Below are 15,863 nucleotides of genomic sequence, written 5' to 3'. Positions count from 1 at the left end.
ACATCCAACTGATTATGACTTAATGACGTTAATCAATCATGTTATGTCATATTTAAGAGATTAGGAATTATTGTGGTTTCTTCACTTATCTAAAATGCATTTGATGCAAGTTTCATAATCTAAAAGATATAAAAAGCTCATGCAAAATCAAATGTCTTTTATAACTTATAACATAAAACTTCCCCAGTACAAAAAACAAAAACATACACACACACAAAAACATAAAAAAAAACATTTAATGAAATGAAGAACTGCTCACGTTTTTTTCTCCTTTTTTTAGAACCCCAAAAAACACTGACGGAAGTTTGTCCCACCAAATTAATATATATATATATTTACTGAGTCGTATACATTAGAAAAATGCAGCCATATCAGTGTGATGGGAAAAGCCAGTGAGACTAATGAAAAATGAATCGTGCTTAATCAGTGTGCTTTACAATCCTGGCTGGGATCAAAACAGAATCCTTGCAATCACATATTCATAATCCCTCCTGGCATATTTTCTTAACCCCGGACTAGGAAATCTAATCTGACATAAGGGATAACCGGCATGTTTGGAAACAAGCTCAAAGTAAGAGGTGGTGAGAATCACGTACAACGGTTGGCTTCTTTTTTAATGAATACCACAGTCTGTTTCTCTCTTTCTCTCTCTCACACACACACACACAAAGCAAAGCAATCCCTCTCGGTGAGCCCATATGGATGTGCACTTCCCTCATTCACACACCCGTTACGAAGCCTTCTGTCTGTATCACGCAGTGGCTTATGGGTCTGCTCATTTACAGCATTCAATCAAACAAAATGTTGGTCTGGTTCTCATTTAAAGCTACTGTATTATTTACTTGACTATTCAATATAATATCACATGAGCAAGAGTATTATTTCTCTGTGACTTAATGACATGCATCATGAGGTTTGAGAGGTCATTTGTGACACTCAGTCCTATTCGACTGCTTTCAGCTCTCATGTAGCACTTGTAGTTCACATTTTTTAGGATTTAAATCATTTCTGCACATTTCTCACCACAATCAGCACAAAACATGAAAAAGCATGCAAATTTAGTGCGAGTACACTGATGGGTTTTAGAGAACTGGGTCATGGTTTAGGCGCAGCTCATCAGGTTGCTGTTTAAAATGGTGCTCACTTACCCTCCTATCGTGTCAGGCAGGTACATGAGCTGGTTATCATCCACCTTCAGAGTGGTCAGTCTTTTCAGTGAGCCTGTGGAGACAGAGAGAGAGATGGAGAGAGAGTTTGTATTGCAATTGGCAATTTATACAATTTATACAGAAACTGGCCGTTCCATATCCACTTGACTCTAGACAATGAGACAATCAATCTCACCCATCTTGAAGAATTTATTAGAAATTGATTCACAGACTAAACACCTGCATATTCAGCACTTTCCACAGATAGGGTGCAAAAGTTCCCTTAAACTTTTCCTATCTCAAAATATGCTTGTCACTTGACCAAATAATGTCACTTCCTATATGTCAGGAACATTTTTTCTTGTATTGTGTGTGAAAATACACAGTAATGGGGAGAAATACCAAAATTATTAGAGTCGGGTAAATGTTAGGTTTATGGCAATTGAAATTAGTTGAACAGCAACAATTCATGAAAAACCATGATTAAATATGTGACCCTGGAGCACAAAAGCAGTCTTAAGCAGCACGAGTATATTTGCAGCAATAGCCAACGATACATTGTATGGGTCAAAATTAACGATTTTTCTTTTATGCCTAAAATCATTGGGATATTAAGTAAAGATCATGTTCCATGAAGATATATTGTAAATTTCCTACCGTAGATATATCAAAAATTCATTATCATAAGTAATATGCATTGATAAGGACTTCATCTGCACAACTTTAAAGGCGATTTTCTCAATATTTAGAGTTTTTTTTTACCCTCCAGATTTTCAAATAGTTGTATCTCTGCCAAATATTGCCCCTATCCAAACAAACCATACATCATTGAAAAGCTTATTTATTAGCTTATTTATGATGTATAAATCTCAATTTCAAAAAATTGACCCTTATGACTGGTTTTGTGGTCCAGGGTCACATATACCAGTGAGGTTTAATGATGTTAATTACTTGATACAGATGAGATGGTCATAACCCAAAGGTGAAACAGGTCAGATTCACCATTTAAAAGATAACAGATTACAGACACTTGCTATTTAAAACTAGCTACTTAAGTTTTGTCTATGGTAGGTGGTCGCTAAATCTCAAAAAGTGTATCTGACTCATGGAAAGCCCTCGCAACGAATGACCTAGAAACCTCTGTGGCACTTTCTCTGAGCTCTAAACTGCATTCATGAAGTGTTGAGGCTCAAGGGCGGTGTGACTTGGCCACTTCAACATGCCCTGCTCACTAGTGGCTTTCTGAATGGGTCATTCATTTGGTAATGAGATTGTATGACTGCTCTACCCACAATCCTCCTGTTCATTTACACATCTAACCTGTTCATTTGTTACAAAGCAGATTAGAGTTGAGGCTGTTAGGAGGTCATGTAGGATTAGACATCTGATCACGTTTAAGAAAAAAAGCACTGTGAATATTAAACATGAAGCTCATCTTTGTATTTGGTGTGTGTTTTACCAATAGAGCCTGGCAGCTGCGTCAAAGCGTTGTTGGACAGCAGTAGATCCTGCAGGTTTTCACAGCCAGATATCTGCTCGTCAACCATATCCAAACTGTTTTTGGACACGTCCAGGTAGCGGAGCTGCTTCAGTGCCCCGATCATCTGCACACACACGACTCTCCATTACTCACAAACAAATGACTCAAATCCTGAGAAAAGATTGTGTAATTGAGCAAAAGCGAGAGACGGGCTTCATTCAGTTTGAACATCTTGCTGTGGGAAAAATTCATTGATTTCAAATCTCAATTTCAGTCAAATTTGGTGGATGAAGTCAGGGCCATACACTTGTGTGCAGTGCTTCGACACATTGGTTTTTAGAGTCTAGACAGGTTCCTCTGAAGGGGAACAAAAATGGAGAGAAGCAGTGGAGAAGCGGAAACGGGTGATTTGAAGAGACGGAGGGTTACGGCTGAGAAGGATAGATGAGTGAAGCCGAGCGTGAACAGACTCTATTCATTTCTCATGCTTGAGGGCAGACTGTGGGCTTGTCCTGTTCTCAAACACACTCCATCCTTCTGTAGCTCCTTTCCAAGAACAGACTGAGAGCTCTCAGAAATCCATCTAGACTAGTAATGAGATCGTCAACAACAATGTTGTGTTACCACAAACTTTTTCTGTCAAGATAAGAGTACAAGGGATAGGGCTCGGACTTCTAGCGCAGGTCCAGTACAAAACTAATGTTTTTAGGCCATTTTATTCAGCAAATCTGGAGAGACTACAGAAGGGATGAGGATAAAGTAGTACAATAGTTTATTCATGAATTAATCAGTCAGTTTTGATTTGATGTTGATTTTAAATGGATAGTTCAGGCAAAAATTAAAATTTGCTGTTAATTAAAGATGTAGGTGAATTTTTAACTGAAACCAAGGTCCTAAGCGATTCATAAAATGCAAGTCAGTGGCTACAGTTACTTGAGTCAAAAAAGCATAAACAGGCAAAATAAAATTAATACCCGTGTCTCCTTATGATATACAGAGGTTTTATGAAGCAAAAAGATCGGTCTTTGCACGAAACTCAATATATTGTCAGGAGCCACAGGTATTAATTTTATGTCCTTGATATGTTTTTTTTTTTAATCTCAAAGACAGTCAGCCGTTGACTTGCATTTTATGAATCACCAAGGACCACCGTTTCAGCTTAAAATCTTCTTTACTGTTCTACTGAAGACTAAAATTCTCCTATATTTTGGATGGCCTGAGGGTAAAAAATTTTAAAGCAAATGTTTATTTTTGAGTGAACTATCCCTTTAAGGGAGCATGAGTAATACTGCAAAGGACACAGGAATCTTGAACTTCAGATGCACTTGGGTGACGACCAATTAGAAGCGATCTGCCAGAAACTGCAATCAGCGCCTGTGTGCGACTGTGACAAACCCTGCTGTTGATTAATCACCACGAGTGAGAGCCGCTCTTCTGGGTGGGGCGTAAGAAGCTTAATCAAAAGCACTAATAATGAGAGAGATATTGAATTCTGCACAAAGAGAGAACCATATGTTGTGCAAGGACATGCCATCAGTAAGCTGGTCTCTGTGGTCACACAGGGAAGGAGGTCAGGGTGCCACCCTGATATCTGGGACATTTGGAGGTCAGTTTTAGCAGACGTGTTCAAAAAGATGTTCTGAAAACTCCTAATCCGAATCCTGCCAGCGAGGTCCACAATTACTGTCAGTCTGCCCTCAGCGGCAAGCTAATGCCTTAATTACGGCTTATTTAAAAGGAGCTGGCAGTCTGAGGAGAAGTACAGGGATCCTGAAGGAATGTTTAAGAAGTAGATTTTCTCCAGCTGCTATGGATGTCTACTTGTCTAAACTCCAATGTACCGGTGACAAACAGCAGCTACGCAGTAGAGAAATCTCACTCCTCATTCATGAAACATCAGCAGAAAAACTGTCTGCGGGAAACTTTCACAAAACTATTCAGCCCCAATGTAACAAATGCAAGCATTCCACATTAAACTTGAATTCAACAATTTACATATTAAAGATTAAACAAATGATAAACACAGAAATGATTTATTCTTATGCTTCAAAAATAGTGTAGAAATTAGCTCAATTTAGCATTTTACATGAAACCTGAAAGCTACAATTTTTGTAAGAATGGTTTAATGAATGATTTACATTTAGAAATGTGTTATTTATCTCGTTCTTGAAACACAAGCAGAACATTACGTAAATAATTTTTTAAGCAATTTTTATGTTGCAAGTAATGATTTTATGGTGATTTACGCTGTATAAAATTAGCTGGGATTTCAAGTGCAACATGAAGAAAATTCACATACAGTTTAATGAACAGGTAGCTCAGTTTAACTATCAACATATGAAACATCAAAGAAACAACTTGTGCAATAATTGCTTAAATAAATTCAATTTAGCGATTAGCGAACAACAGCTTTTTTAAATAATGGTTTCACAAATAAATTACATTTAGAGATTAGTTTTACTAAAATCGTAATAATTCGTAAAGCCACTGTTATGTAATCTTTTGCAAGCATCAATGGTTTTATTGTGATTTATACTGTATAAAATTAGCCTCATCTAGAAATTCCTTCAGCATGATTGCAATTCACCAAAAAAAAAGTTTTCTCAGTTTAACAACAATTTGCGAAATAACTGTTATTGAGTGATTAACACTGAAATGAATAAAACATAAAACATAAATGCAACAATTTTCCTAACTAACAATTAATGTAGGAATTAGCTCAGTTTAGCATTTTTGTGAAATATAAATAATAATATAGGTAAGAAGGGTTTAGCAAACTACTTACACAGAAATTAACTCCGTTTAGCATTTTACGTAAAATATGAATGCAACAATTTATGTGCAAAAAATTTACACAGGAATGTGTTTAGTGTTTTCCATTCAACATGAACGTAAGCATAGTAGAGTTGTACTCTAAACATGAAGATCAATTTATGCTAAAATGCTTACACAAAAATTTATTCCTTTAAGCATTATGCACATTCAACTCATGTTTCAAGAATGAGGTCAAATAAGTAATAAAAAATAGTCAAAAAAATACAACTTATTTGCACTTCTACTTTTTTAAATGAAAAAAGAAAAGGTCAAAAAAAGCACAAAGAATGAGTGCAAGACTCACCCCTGGTAAAAACGTCAGCTTATTTCCATCCATCCACAGCTCTCTGATTCCTGTAAGCTGTTCCAACACTTCAGGCTGGAGAGAAAGAAGGCTAAATTCAATTTCACATCCTCAGTGAGAGGAAATCCGCCACTACTTTCAATGAATAGCATTAGAGGAGAAAAATGCGCATTAGGTGCAGTCTAACAGAGAAAGACTCAATGAGCGCATCTGCACTGACTGTCAAACACCTGACACCTGGCTGCACGGAGAGCTGGAAGGTAAACGCAGCTGAAAGACAGGCAGGTGCTACTCACCACTTCAGTGAACTCATTACTGCCCAGATCCAAGCGCTCCAGCTGTGTGAGCTTATGCATGCTCCTGCAAACACACACATAGTACTAACATTACTACCCATAGATTAAGCACATTGAAGCTTTGCACATAAACATATCTGAGCACTCACAGAAAACATCAGACATGCTGGTCACAACCACAACTTTTCTTTTTAAGACTGTGCACAGTGACTCCCCGGGGCAAATAAACGACATTTACTGAACAAGTAGTTACTGCTAATCCACATTTACTGGCAGTTTTAGAGCAATGTTAGACTTCAACCCCCAGTGTCACATAAAACCAGAGCCAGTTTATAAACTCAATAAAAAAAAACATCTCTGGCGGCTGGGGAGTCAGTTTTATAACGGTTGCTGTTCTTGCGAGGACACCAGCGTGCATGCACGGGGAAGAGACCGGTCTCCCGAGGAGAGGCGCGCTCGGCATTTAAACAGCGGCGGTGATGGGGCTCATCATTCTTATATACTGATTTAATATCAATATTGCAAAGAGTTCTTTGGAAACAATAAATAAATGCACTTACAATTAAGTTTATTGGCCTTTTATTGTAAGTGAATATTTGTTAACTTGTTTACTTTTTTGTTAACTTATTTTAAGTTGACTACCATCAAAGATTTTATTGTCACCTTACTGAATGCTTACAAATCATTTTTAGTATTCAATTTTTTTGATCTGAAGTATTCAAATCATTCTTTGCAGAATGCTGAATATCTATGTGCATCTTTTCAATCTTTATAACACGTTCTCCTGTTCCAATCTGCTTCTGCAATCTCAGTATCTGCACCAAACTCTGAACTAACATCTAGCCGGGTAGGTGTGCTTCAGGGCAGGGTGTGCTTTAAACCGTTGCTGACGTGGATCAACAGCCTGCAGGCGTATCGTATCCGTGGAACAGCTTGAAGACGAAATGATACATAGCTCTGGGAATTGTATTAACAAATGGTTATAAACTGAAGACAAACTCTATTTTTTTATATAGTGAATTATGTATTGAAAGGCACACTGATTGTTGGCTTGGAGGATTGTAAGAGGGATTCATTCATCCAGGGTTTGGAGGCAGGGCTGTGTGAAGCCAGCCAAAAAACTCACTGACCCCCAGAGTGCTGAGCAATCCACAGCTCATTAGAAACACAGACACACACATCATGAGAACAAACCACACAGTGAACATCTGAGAGGACTGCTGAAACGCACAGGGCTAAATGTGAAATCAGAGTGATAAAGTTATCAGAGCACAGGGTAATAATGGTAAATGAGTAATCGATGTGTCCGTCTGCATTTGATTACAGAGTGCAAACTTCCTGCTATACTCCCTGATCCAAAACATTCCATGTATGTTAGATGTGATATCTCTAAAAAATGTGAGCAGTGCAAACCTTAGATGTCAATATATAGTTGCTAGGGAGTTATGATGTGTTTTGTGTGGTTGTTAGTGTGTTTTATTGTTGCATGGGTCTTCTAGGAGGAAGCTCTCTGTCCCTTATGAAAAAACTGCCTGCACTCAAAGACTCTATGATTTTGGTCTCTAGATATGGCTCAGATGTCTCCTTTAATGTAAAGTCTAAAGGTGTGGTCACACTGAATGTTGTTGGGAGAATTTTCGTGGGTGAAACCCATTCATTTCAATAGGAATCCATGCAATCATGGATGAAGTTAACTGCACTGAATTCAGCACACTGACCAACAGAAAGCTGCTCGGTTTGAAAGTGACTGTAACTATGTTCACACTTCTAGCCTTAGTGCTCAATTCTGATTTTTACTCAAAATTGGTTTTTTTTTGTTTTGTTTTAAATGTGGCCAATATCAGATTTCCAGTGTGAACAGACCAAGGTTCTGAACTGACCCGCAAAAGAACAATACAAACAGGGTTTACACAATAAAATCTGCCCATTGCTTCTCAAATCCAACGTCCAATACGAGTACAAAACTAGCCCAATCGCAATCCGGGGGGTAGATATCCGTTAATGGGGTCGCTTTAACCCACAGAGTTGAAAAACAACCCATGGCAACAGTGAAAAAAATAGCCCAATTATGCGGAAAAATTATGGACTTGGCAACACTTGCCAATTGCTTACTTACAGAAGTAAACACAGAGGGGGTGTATGGAATTATTGGTATATATATTGTGATTTTGCTGAGAAGTTATGGAAATTATGTTCAGGCAATATGAAAAATAAAGACAAGGATGTTACAGAAGTGAGACGAGTTTTTAAACTTTTATGATACGAGCCCTTATGTTTAGTCTGTACAGGTGCATCTAAAAAAATTAGAATGTCGTGGAAAAGTTCATTTATTTCAGTAATTCAACTCAAATTGTGAAACTCATGTATTAAATAAATTCAATGTACTCAGACTGAAGTAGTTTAAGTCTTTGGTTCTTTTAATTGTAATGATTTTGGCTCACATTTAGTTATCTCAACAAATTAGAATACATCATAAGACCAATAAAAAAACATTTTTAGTGAATTGTTGGTCTTCTGGAAAGTATGTTCATTTACTGTACATGCACTCAATACTTAGTAGGGGCTCCTTTTGCTTTAATTACTGCCTCAATTCGGCGTGGCATGGAGGTGATCAGTTTGTGGCACTGCTGAGGTTGTATGGAAGCCCAGGTTTCTTTGACAGGGGCCTTCAGCTCATCTGCATTTTTTGGTCTCTTGTTTCTGATTTTCCTCTTGACAATACCCCATAGATTCTCTCTGGGGTTCAGGTCTGGTGAGTTTGCTGGCCAGTCAAGCACACCAACACCATGGTCATTTAGCCAACTTTTGGTGCTTTTGGCGGTGTGGGCAGGTTCCAAATCCTGCTGGAAAATGAAATCAGCATCTTCAAAAAGCTGGGCAGCAGAAGGAAACATGAAGTGTTCCAAAATTTCTTTGTAAACGGGTGCAGTGACTTTGGTTTTTCAAAAACATAATGGACCAACATCAGCAGATGACATTGCACCCCAAATCATCACAGACTGTGGAAACTTAACACTGGACTTCAAGCAACTTGGGCTATGAGCTTCTCCACCCTTCCTCCAGACTCTAGGACCTTGGTTTCCAAACGAAATAGAAAACTTGCTCTCATCTGAAAAGAGGACTTTGGACCAACAGTCCAGTTCTTCTTCTGCTTAGCCCAGGTAAGACGCCTCTGACGTTGTCTGTGGTTCAGGAGTGGCTTAACAAGAGGAATACGACAACTGTAGCCAAATTCCTTGACACGTCTGTGTGTGGTGGCTCTTGATGCCTTGACCAGCCTCAGTCCATTCCTTGTGAAGTTCACTCAAATTCTTAAATCGATTTTGCTTGACAATCCTCATAAGGCTGTGGTTCTCTCGGTTGGTTGTGCATCTTTTTCTTCCACACTTTTTCCTTCCACTCAACTTTCTGTTAACATGCTTGGATACAGCACTCTGTGAACAGACAGCTTCTTGGGCAATGAATGTTTGTGGCTTATCCTCCTTGTGAAGGGTGTCAGTGATTGTCTTCTGGACAACTGTCAGATCAGCAGTCTTCTCCATGATTGTGTAGCCTAGTGAACCAAACTGAGAGAACATTTTGAAGGCTCAGGAAACATTTGCAGGTTTTTTGGGTGTTTTTAGTTTATTGGCTTGTCGGCATGTTATAATTTTTTGATTTTTTTGTTTTTTTTTTGAATGTGTGATAAAATTTTAAAAATTCAAAGACTTAAACTACTTCAGTCTGTGTGCACTGAATTTATTTAATACATGAGTTTCACAATTTGAGTTGAATTACTGAAATGAACTTTTCCACAACATTCTAATTTACTGAGATGCACCTGTATATAGAGTTGTCACTGTAATATATAGGAGTTCTGACACGTCACTGTACTTTCACTGACTACCTTTTGCAACTGTCTTGATAACTTTGGCTATGTAAAATCTTTGAAGTGACTCCTATGAGCGCAGAAAAGCGACGAACATTGATCTAGAGTGGCGTAAAAGTCTCATGAATTCTGATTTGATTGTTGTCGAATTCCAAAACATCTGATCTGTATCGGATTTAGTGCCCCATATGGAAGTGGCACAAATCGGAATTGAAAAGATCAGATTCCATGTGGTTTGTGCTGTTTCTTTCATGACAGTTTTTCATCACACTGAGCAAAAAAAAAAAATCAGATCTGGGCCACATGTTCCTGCAGAGTGAACGTAGCCTGTCTGAGCTGTGCTTCATACATCACTACACTATTGACAATGGATGTTTATTTTTACAGATGTCACAAGAGAATTTTTATCTGTTTTATCATCCGCCATGTAAAAAAAAAATAAAAATCACCAAAAAAATGAGCTCTCATATGATGCAATATTGGCTCCAGAGCCAGAAATGATTTTAAAACCTCTCAGCATGTCACTTCAGAGCCTCTTACATAAGACTGAACAATATGATGCCACAGAGGGACAGAGAGAGAGAGAGAAGTTTGTCTGTGTTTATAAAGCGATTATCCGAAGGGGTGCAGCAGCACGGATCATCATTTTAATATTTAAGTAATTCAAATCAATTTCAGAGGGGCACTTACTTTGGCAACATCTTTAACTGATTCTCCCGTAGCTCCAGAATCTGCAGTTTGGTTAGTCTGAGGAAACAGAGGGAGAGAAAATATATTTGCATTTACATTTTTACATTTAGTCATTAAGTAGACGCTTTTGTCCAAAACGACTTACAAATGAGGACAATGGAAGCAATCAAACAAAACAAAAGAGCAATGATATACAAGTGCTATAACAAGTCTCAGTTAGCTCAATGCAGTACACATAGTATTTTTTGATAAATTATATAATAAATAAAAAGAAAACAGATAGAATAGTAAAAGAACAGAGCAAGCTAGTGTTAGATGCCTTTTTTGCTTTTGTTAATTGTATAATGAAATAAAAAGAAAACAAAGAATACAAGAAGATTTGGAAAAATAGTGTTACATTTTTTTTAAGAAAAGCAGTAAATGAATAGTGCGCGAGTCTAAAGGGGACAAGGTTTTTTTTAAGAATAGAATTAGAATATTACAGAATTAATTAATTGAAAACAGCACTCAAATCCAATCTAGTGACATCATGAAAACTCATTATATATATATATATATATATATATAATATATATAAATTATTTATTTAAAAATACATTTATAAAATGTTTATACACTGACAACAGCTAAGATAAATAATAAAATAAAATAAAATGTCCAAGGTGCTTGAATTGCATATTATTTTAGAATTTTCAGTTCAAAATTTACAAACATGTTTAAAAATGTTAATTGCTTTTCAAGATAATAAATGTAATAGCGAGATGGTAATGAAAATGTACGTGTTTTTCTAGAATAACGGTGCTTATTTAATGTCCCAATACTGGTCTAGTGACTTACTACACATTCAAAATATACTGTTCTCTTTTTAGTATTCAGTAGAAGTACGTAAATTGTTGTCCTCAGGTGACCTTCCTGCAAGAAACAGGAACTGAGCTGCATGCTGCATAATCATTTGAAGTCTATTTCAGGCTGTGGGTGCATGTTTATTATGTTAAAAGTACTGCTGCACGACATTTCACAGGAACTGCACTGCATTTTCATAGGAATGCATGATTCCTGTGGCTTTAGATATGATATGAGCTCCAGGAAACGTTAGGAGGTGCTTTCCGAGGAAATTTAGCATGTTATTTTAATTGATTAACAGCTGCCATAAATGAACAAGCTCGATGAACCTGTTTTTTTTTTGTTTGTTTGGAAATTTCTTTGTGTGTGGGGGTGGTTTTGTCCGTTTTATATTTTAATGTAGTACATACTTTGGCCAGTCTTGAATCTAGATGCTCTCTGATCTGAAACAGGAGCTTGGGTGATCTTGTTCAGTCTAGGACTCTGTGTGTGTGTGTGTGTGTGTGTGTGTGTGTGTGTGTGTGTGTGTGTGTGTGTGTGTGTGTGTGTGTGACTGACCTGCCGAAGCTGGCCGGTAGGAACTCTAGGAAGGCGTCGTTCAGGTAGAGCTGGGTCAGGCTGAGGAGCTGCGTGAAGCCTTCTGGAAGTCTGCGGAGACACGAGAGTGTTTCATTACATCACAGGCAGAACGCACACAGCAGTCATCTCTGCTGGCTATGTACTTACTTTGATATAGGGTTCACACTCGCTTCTACGATGGCCAGGACTTTACAGTTCTTGATAATTTCAGGAAACTCCTGGATGCCTGAAATTTAAAAGAACAAAAAATGAATACTTATTCAGTTATTAATTGCTGGTTTCATGTTTTCTCTGGTCTTTGTGCTTAGGGTTTAGAAAACACTTAATCTGTATGACGTTAGGTTCCATTAACACATCTTCATTAACTACAGACAATAAATATACAAACACATTATTTAGAACACTTTCATTCAGCAAAAACACACTGAATTGATTAAATGTGACAAAAAAAAACATTTCTATTGCAAATAAATGCCATTCTATTCATCATTGTTCCCACAAAAGTATTAAGCAGGAAAAACATTTTGACAGTGATGAGAACTACTAATACTATTTGAGGTCCAAATAATAATTCATAAACTTTATATACTGGTAGTATACTTTTTATGCTAAATATTTGGGGGGTTTGGGACTAGAAGTATTATCTAAAAATCTGAATTTGAATATGCCAACATAAATAGCTGAATTTCATATTCACTATTTGTGCCCCACTTAAGTAATAACACTTGAACAACTAGGTCCTTCTCAAAATCGACCACCAAAGAAAACTGAAACTTAACGCTGTTTTTAGAAATGCTTACTTCCTGTCCTACTAACCACAAGCTGGAGTGTGACATTCATGTTATGTTAAGATACCCTGCCTCCAACGCACTCAGATGCAAACTAAACCAGCGCACACCACACAGAGCAAACACACACACACACACGCACACACACACACACACACACACACACACACACACACACACACGAGAGCTGTGAGCTCTCACCCACCTAACAATGTGACCCATCTTTAGTGGCTCTTCTAAAACAGACACAAGTTCCGGTCAGGAAGGAAGTATAAATTAAAAGTCATGTAAACCTGCAAATGAACGTCTGTGCAGTAAAGGCTGTGAAGTGATGTGTGCAAAGCAAATAAATGCTACAACCCATAACTTCTGTAAAACATACTGGTTGACAAGAAGAAAAAGACGTGTATTAATAATGTAAATAGGGTCTTTTGGTTTTCATGTAGACTTTGTTTTGGTTCATTTGATTTGAGTGTGGTGTATACACTACCCTTCAGAAGTTTGGGGTCAGTAAGATTTTATTCATTTTTTTCTGTAGTATTTATTTATTTATTTTTGAAAGAAATTAATACTATTTAGCAAGGATGCATTAAATTGATCAAAAGTGACAGAAAAGACATTTATAATGTTACAAAAAATTGAACTAATTCTATTAATCAAAAGTTCATCAACATGGTTGCCACAAAAATATAAAGCACAGCTGTTTTCAACACTGATAAGAAGAATAAGTATCATTAAATTAATTTGAACATATTTAAAAGGTAGTGTAGGTCAAGTATGATCTATTTTATTTTTATTTTCACAATACTACTGTTTTATTTTTTTTAATCAAATAAATACTTCTTACCGACCCCTAACTTAGTCTCATCAGCCCTTTTATTTATTTATAATTTTTATAAATACTGTAAAAGAAATTCCTTCAGTGCTTAAAATATTTAAGTTGAATGTGGCTCATGTAGTGTCAATTATTATTTTTGATTTTATTTCATATTTTATTTCATATATAATATATATATATATATATATATATATATACATATATATATATATATACACATATATATATATATATATATAATATATATATATATATATTATATATATATATATATATATATATTTTTTTTTTTTTTTGATATTCTAGAACTGCAGAAAAGACATTTTGCTTGGGGGAAAAAAAACTCAGCATGTTCATTTGCAAATTAAGGATGTGCAAACTACATATTTTCAAACTAGTCAGCCAAGGAAACCCTGAAACTATTACTAAAAGTATAAAAAAAATGACAACATCAAAATCACTACTGTTCAGATGTGACAGCATATTACATAAAAAAAGGTTTTGAATGAGACTTCCTGTGCTCAGATGAGCTTGTCACTATCTGTCATTACTTTATCAGATCCTGCAATGCACCAGTTGAAAGATGAAATGATGCGTAAACACAGACTCAGTGATTTGAGCATGTGTTTGTAGTGTTCGCTCATTCGCTCAGAACAGAATAAACTGTTTCCAGTGACATTTCTGATCGCCATCAGTGTACACAGCATCTGATCGAGTGTGGCTCTGTTTCAATCCCTAGAGAGCTGCTGTCTAGATAGGCAGCTAGCTTCCAAGGTGTGATCACACGGAACACGTTCACATATTTAAAGCTGCTCGATGAAGAAGCGCAGTGGTTTAGAGATGTTAGCATGTTGCTAGATTTGGATTATCAAATTGGACCGCACACAATTCTAAACCACTGAATAACACGAATGTTAATTAACTAGGATTCGCAAGTGTGCAGGCTGGAGTTAATGAATTGTGTGTTTCAGCGTAAACTGAAATCCAAGACGTGTTGCTGGCCGTGATGAGCTGAATCACAGCAGATAAGAGGTCAGTGCGGATATCAGTGTGCCTCCGCTTCGGTTATGGGTCGTCCGATAGCGTAACTGGACTCCAGAAAGGAAAAAGAAAGAGGAGATGAACTGGCCGCTTTCTTACTGTTCTTGCTGACGTCGAGCTCCCTGAGATTGATGAGGTTTGCGATGCCCGGCGGCAGCACCGTCAGGTCGTTGTCCGGTAGACTCAATCGGTAGAGCAGCTGGCAGTTGAAGAGTTGCTGTAAAGAACGAGAAAACGTTAATAATTTCAAACTTCGTATTAATATTTGATGAGCAGTTGGATTTACTTCAAAACCTGATCGCAAATACTTGTAGATGTTAATTGTAACCAGCATGCATTTTATAAGACATCCTGACTGGATGAAATATTGAATATTCATCATATATTTGTTATGACTTTGCTAGTGACATCAATTAACTCTTTCCCCGTCATTGACGAGTTATCTCATCATTTAGAAGACAACGCTTCCCTGCCAAAGCAGTTTTTACGTCTTTTCGTGTTTTCACTGTTATACACTCGGGGGCGCTATTACACATCTTCTGAACGAGTACAAAACCTCCCGAACAAAAACACACATGAACAGGAAGGAGAAACTAGCTCTGTAAACAGTTTCATATGATAAATAATGTGATCATCAGCAATAGACAGCACATACATGAAAACTGCATAATGTTATGGAGTAAAATGATGATCCAGGAAGTGGTGTATGTCTGTGTGAGATTTGGAGGTGTTGATGGAAGCGATTTACTGGATTTATGCTTTGATAATCGTACTGAATATTATCCAGATGTAGTTTTTGATAAAAAAAAAAAATTCTCTCACCTTTTTGCTCAAAACTATACATTTTTATGAAACCTACCTATATTCAAGTGCTGATAAAAAAAGAATGCTTTAAGCTAGAATAAAAGATTTTTTTTTTAAAGTAAAGGCTCTGATCTTTATTTATTGCATATTCAAATATTCATACAGAAAAATATACAGGAGGCCATCAAATTTAAGTAAAAATCATCAAAATCGCTGGCAGCTTTTTTCAAAAATGCTGGCGGGGAAAGAGTTAAGCAACAGTGAAAACTGCAATGATTTGATCCGTTCTTGTCTCATAACTTGCAAATATGAAAGAGCTGAATGTTTTAAAAGTGAAATTGATGTTTGATTCATTCAGTTCAAAATGTTG

At 36.7% G+C, this 15,863-nt stretch overlaps 1 protein-coding gene across 3 annotated transcripts in view; it reads right to left on the bottom strand.

Annotated features, from left to right (window-relative positions):
* Positions 1–15,863, bottom strand: part of LOC109091975 (erbin-like) — an 83,965-nt gene that overhangs the window by 22,826 nt on the left and 45,276 nt on the right. For all 3 annotated transcript variants that reach the window (XM_042764703.1, XM_042764704.1, XM_042764705.1), the window contains exons 3-10: positions 14,789–14,906; positions 12,170–12,248; positions 12,002–12,091; positions 10,601–10,657; positions 6,043–6,106; positions 5,747–5,821; positions 2,608–2,752; positions 1,149–1,221 (exon numbers count right to left, since the gene is read on the bottom strand). In XM_042764703.1, coding sequence (XP_042620637.1) covers positions 1,149–1,221; positions 2,608–2,752; positions 5,747–5,821; positions 6,043–6,106; positions 10,601–10,657; positions 12,002–12,091; positions 12,170–12,248; positions 14,789–14,906 — 701 coding nt within the window. The remainder of the gene's footprint in view (positions 1–1,148; positions 1,222–2,607; positions 2,753–5,746; positions 5,822–6,042; positions 6,107–10,600; positions 10,658–12,001; positions 12,092–12,169; positions 12,249–14,788; positions 14,907–15,863) is intronic.

The sequence above is a fragment of the Cyprinus carpio genome, chromosome A10 (assembly GCF_018340385.1).
Source record: "Cyprinus carpio isolate SPL01 chromosome A10, ASM1834038v1, whole genome shotgun sequence".
Lineage (NCBI taxonomy): Eukaryota > Metazoa > Chordata > Actinopteri > Cypriniformes > Cyprinidae > Cyprinus > Cyprinus carpio.
Note: the sequence above shows the minus strand (reverse complement) of the source record. Positions and strands in the feature narration are given on the sequence as shown.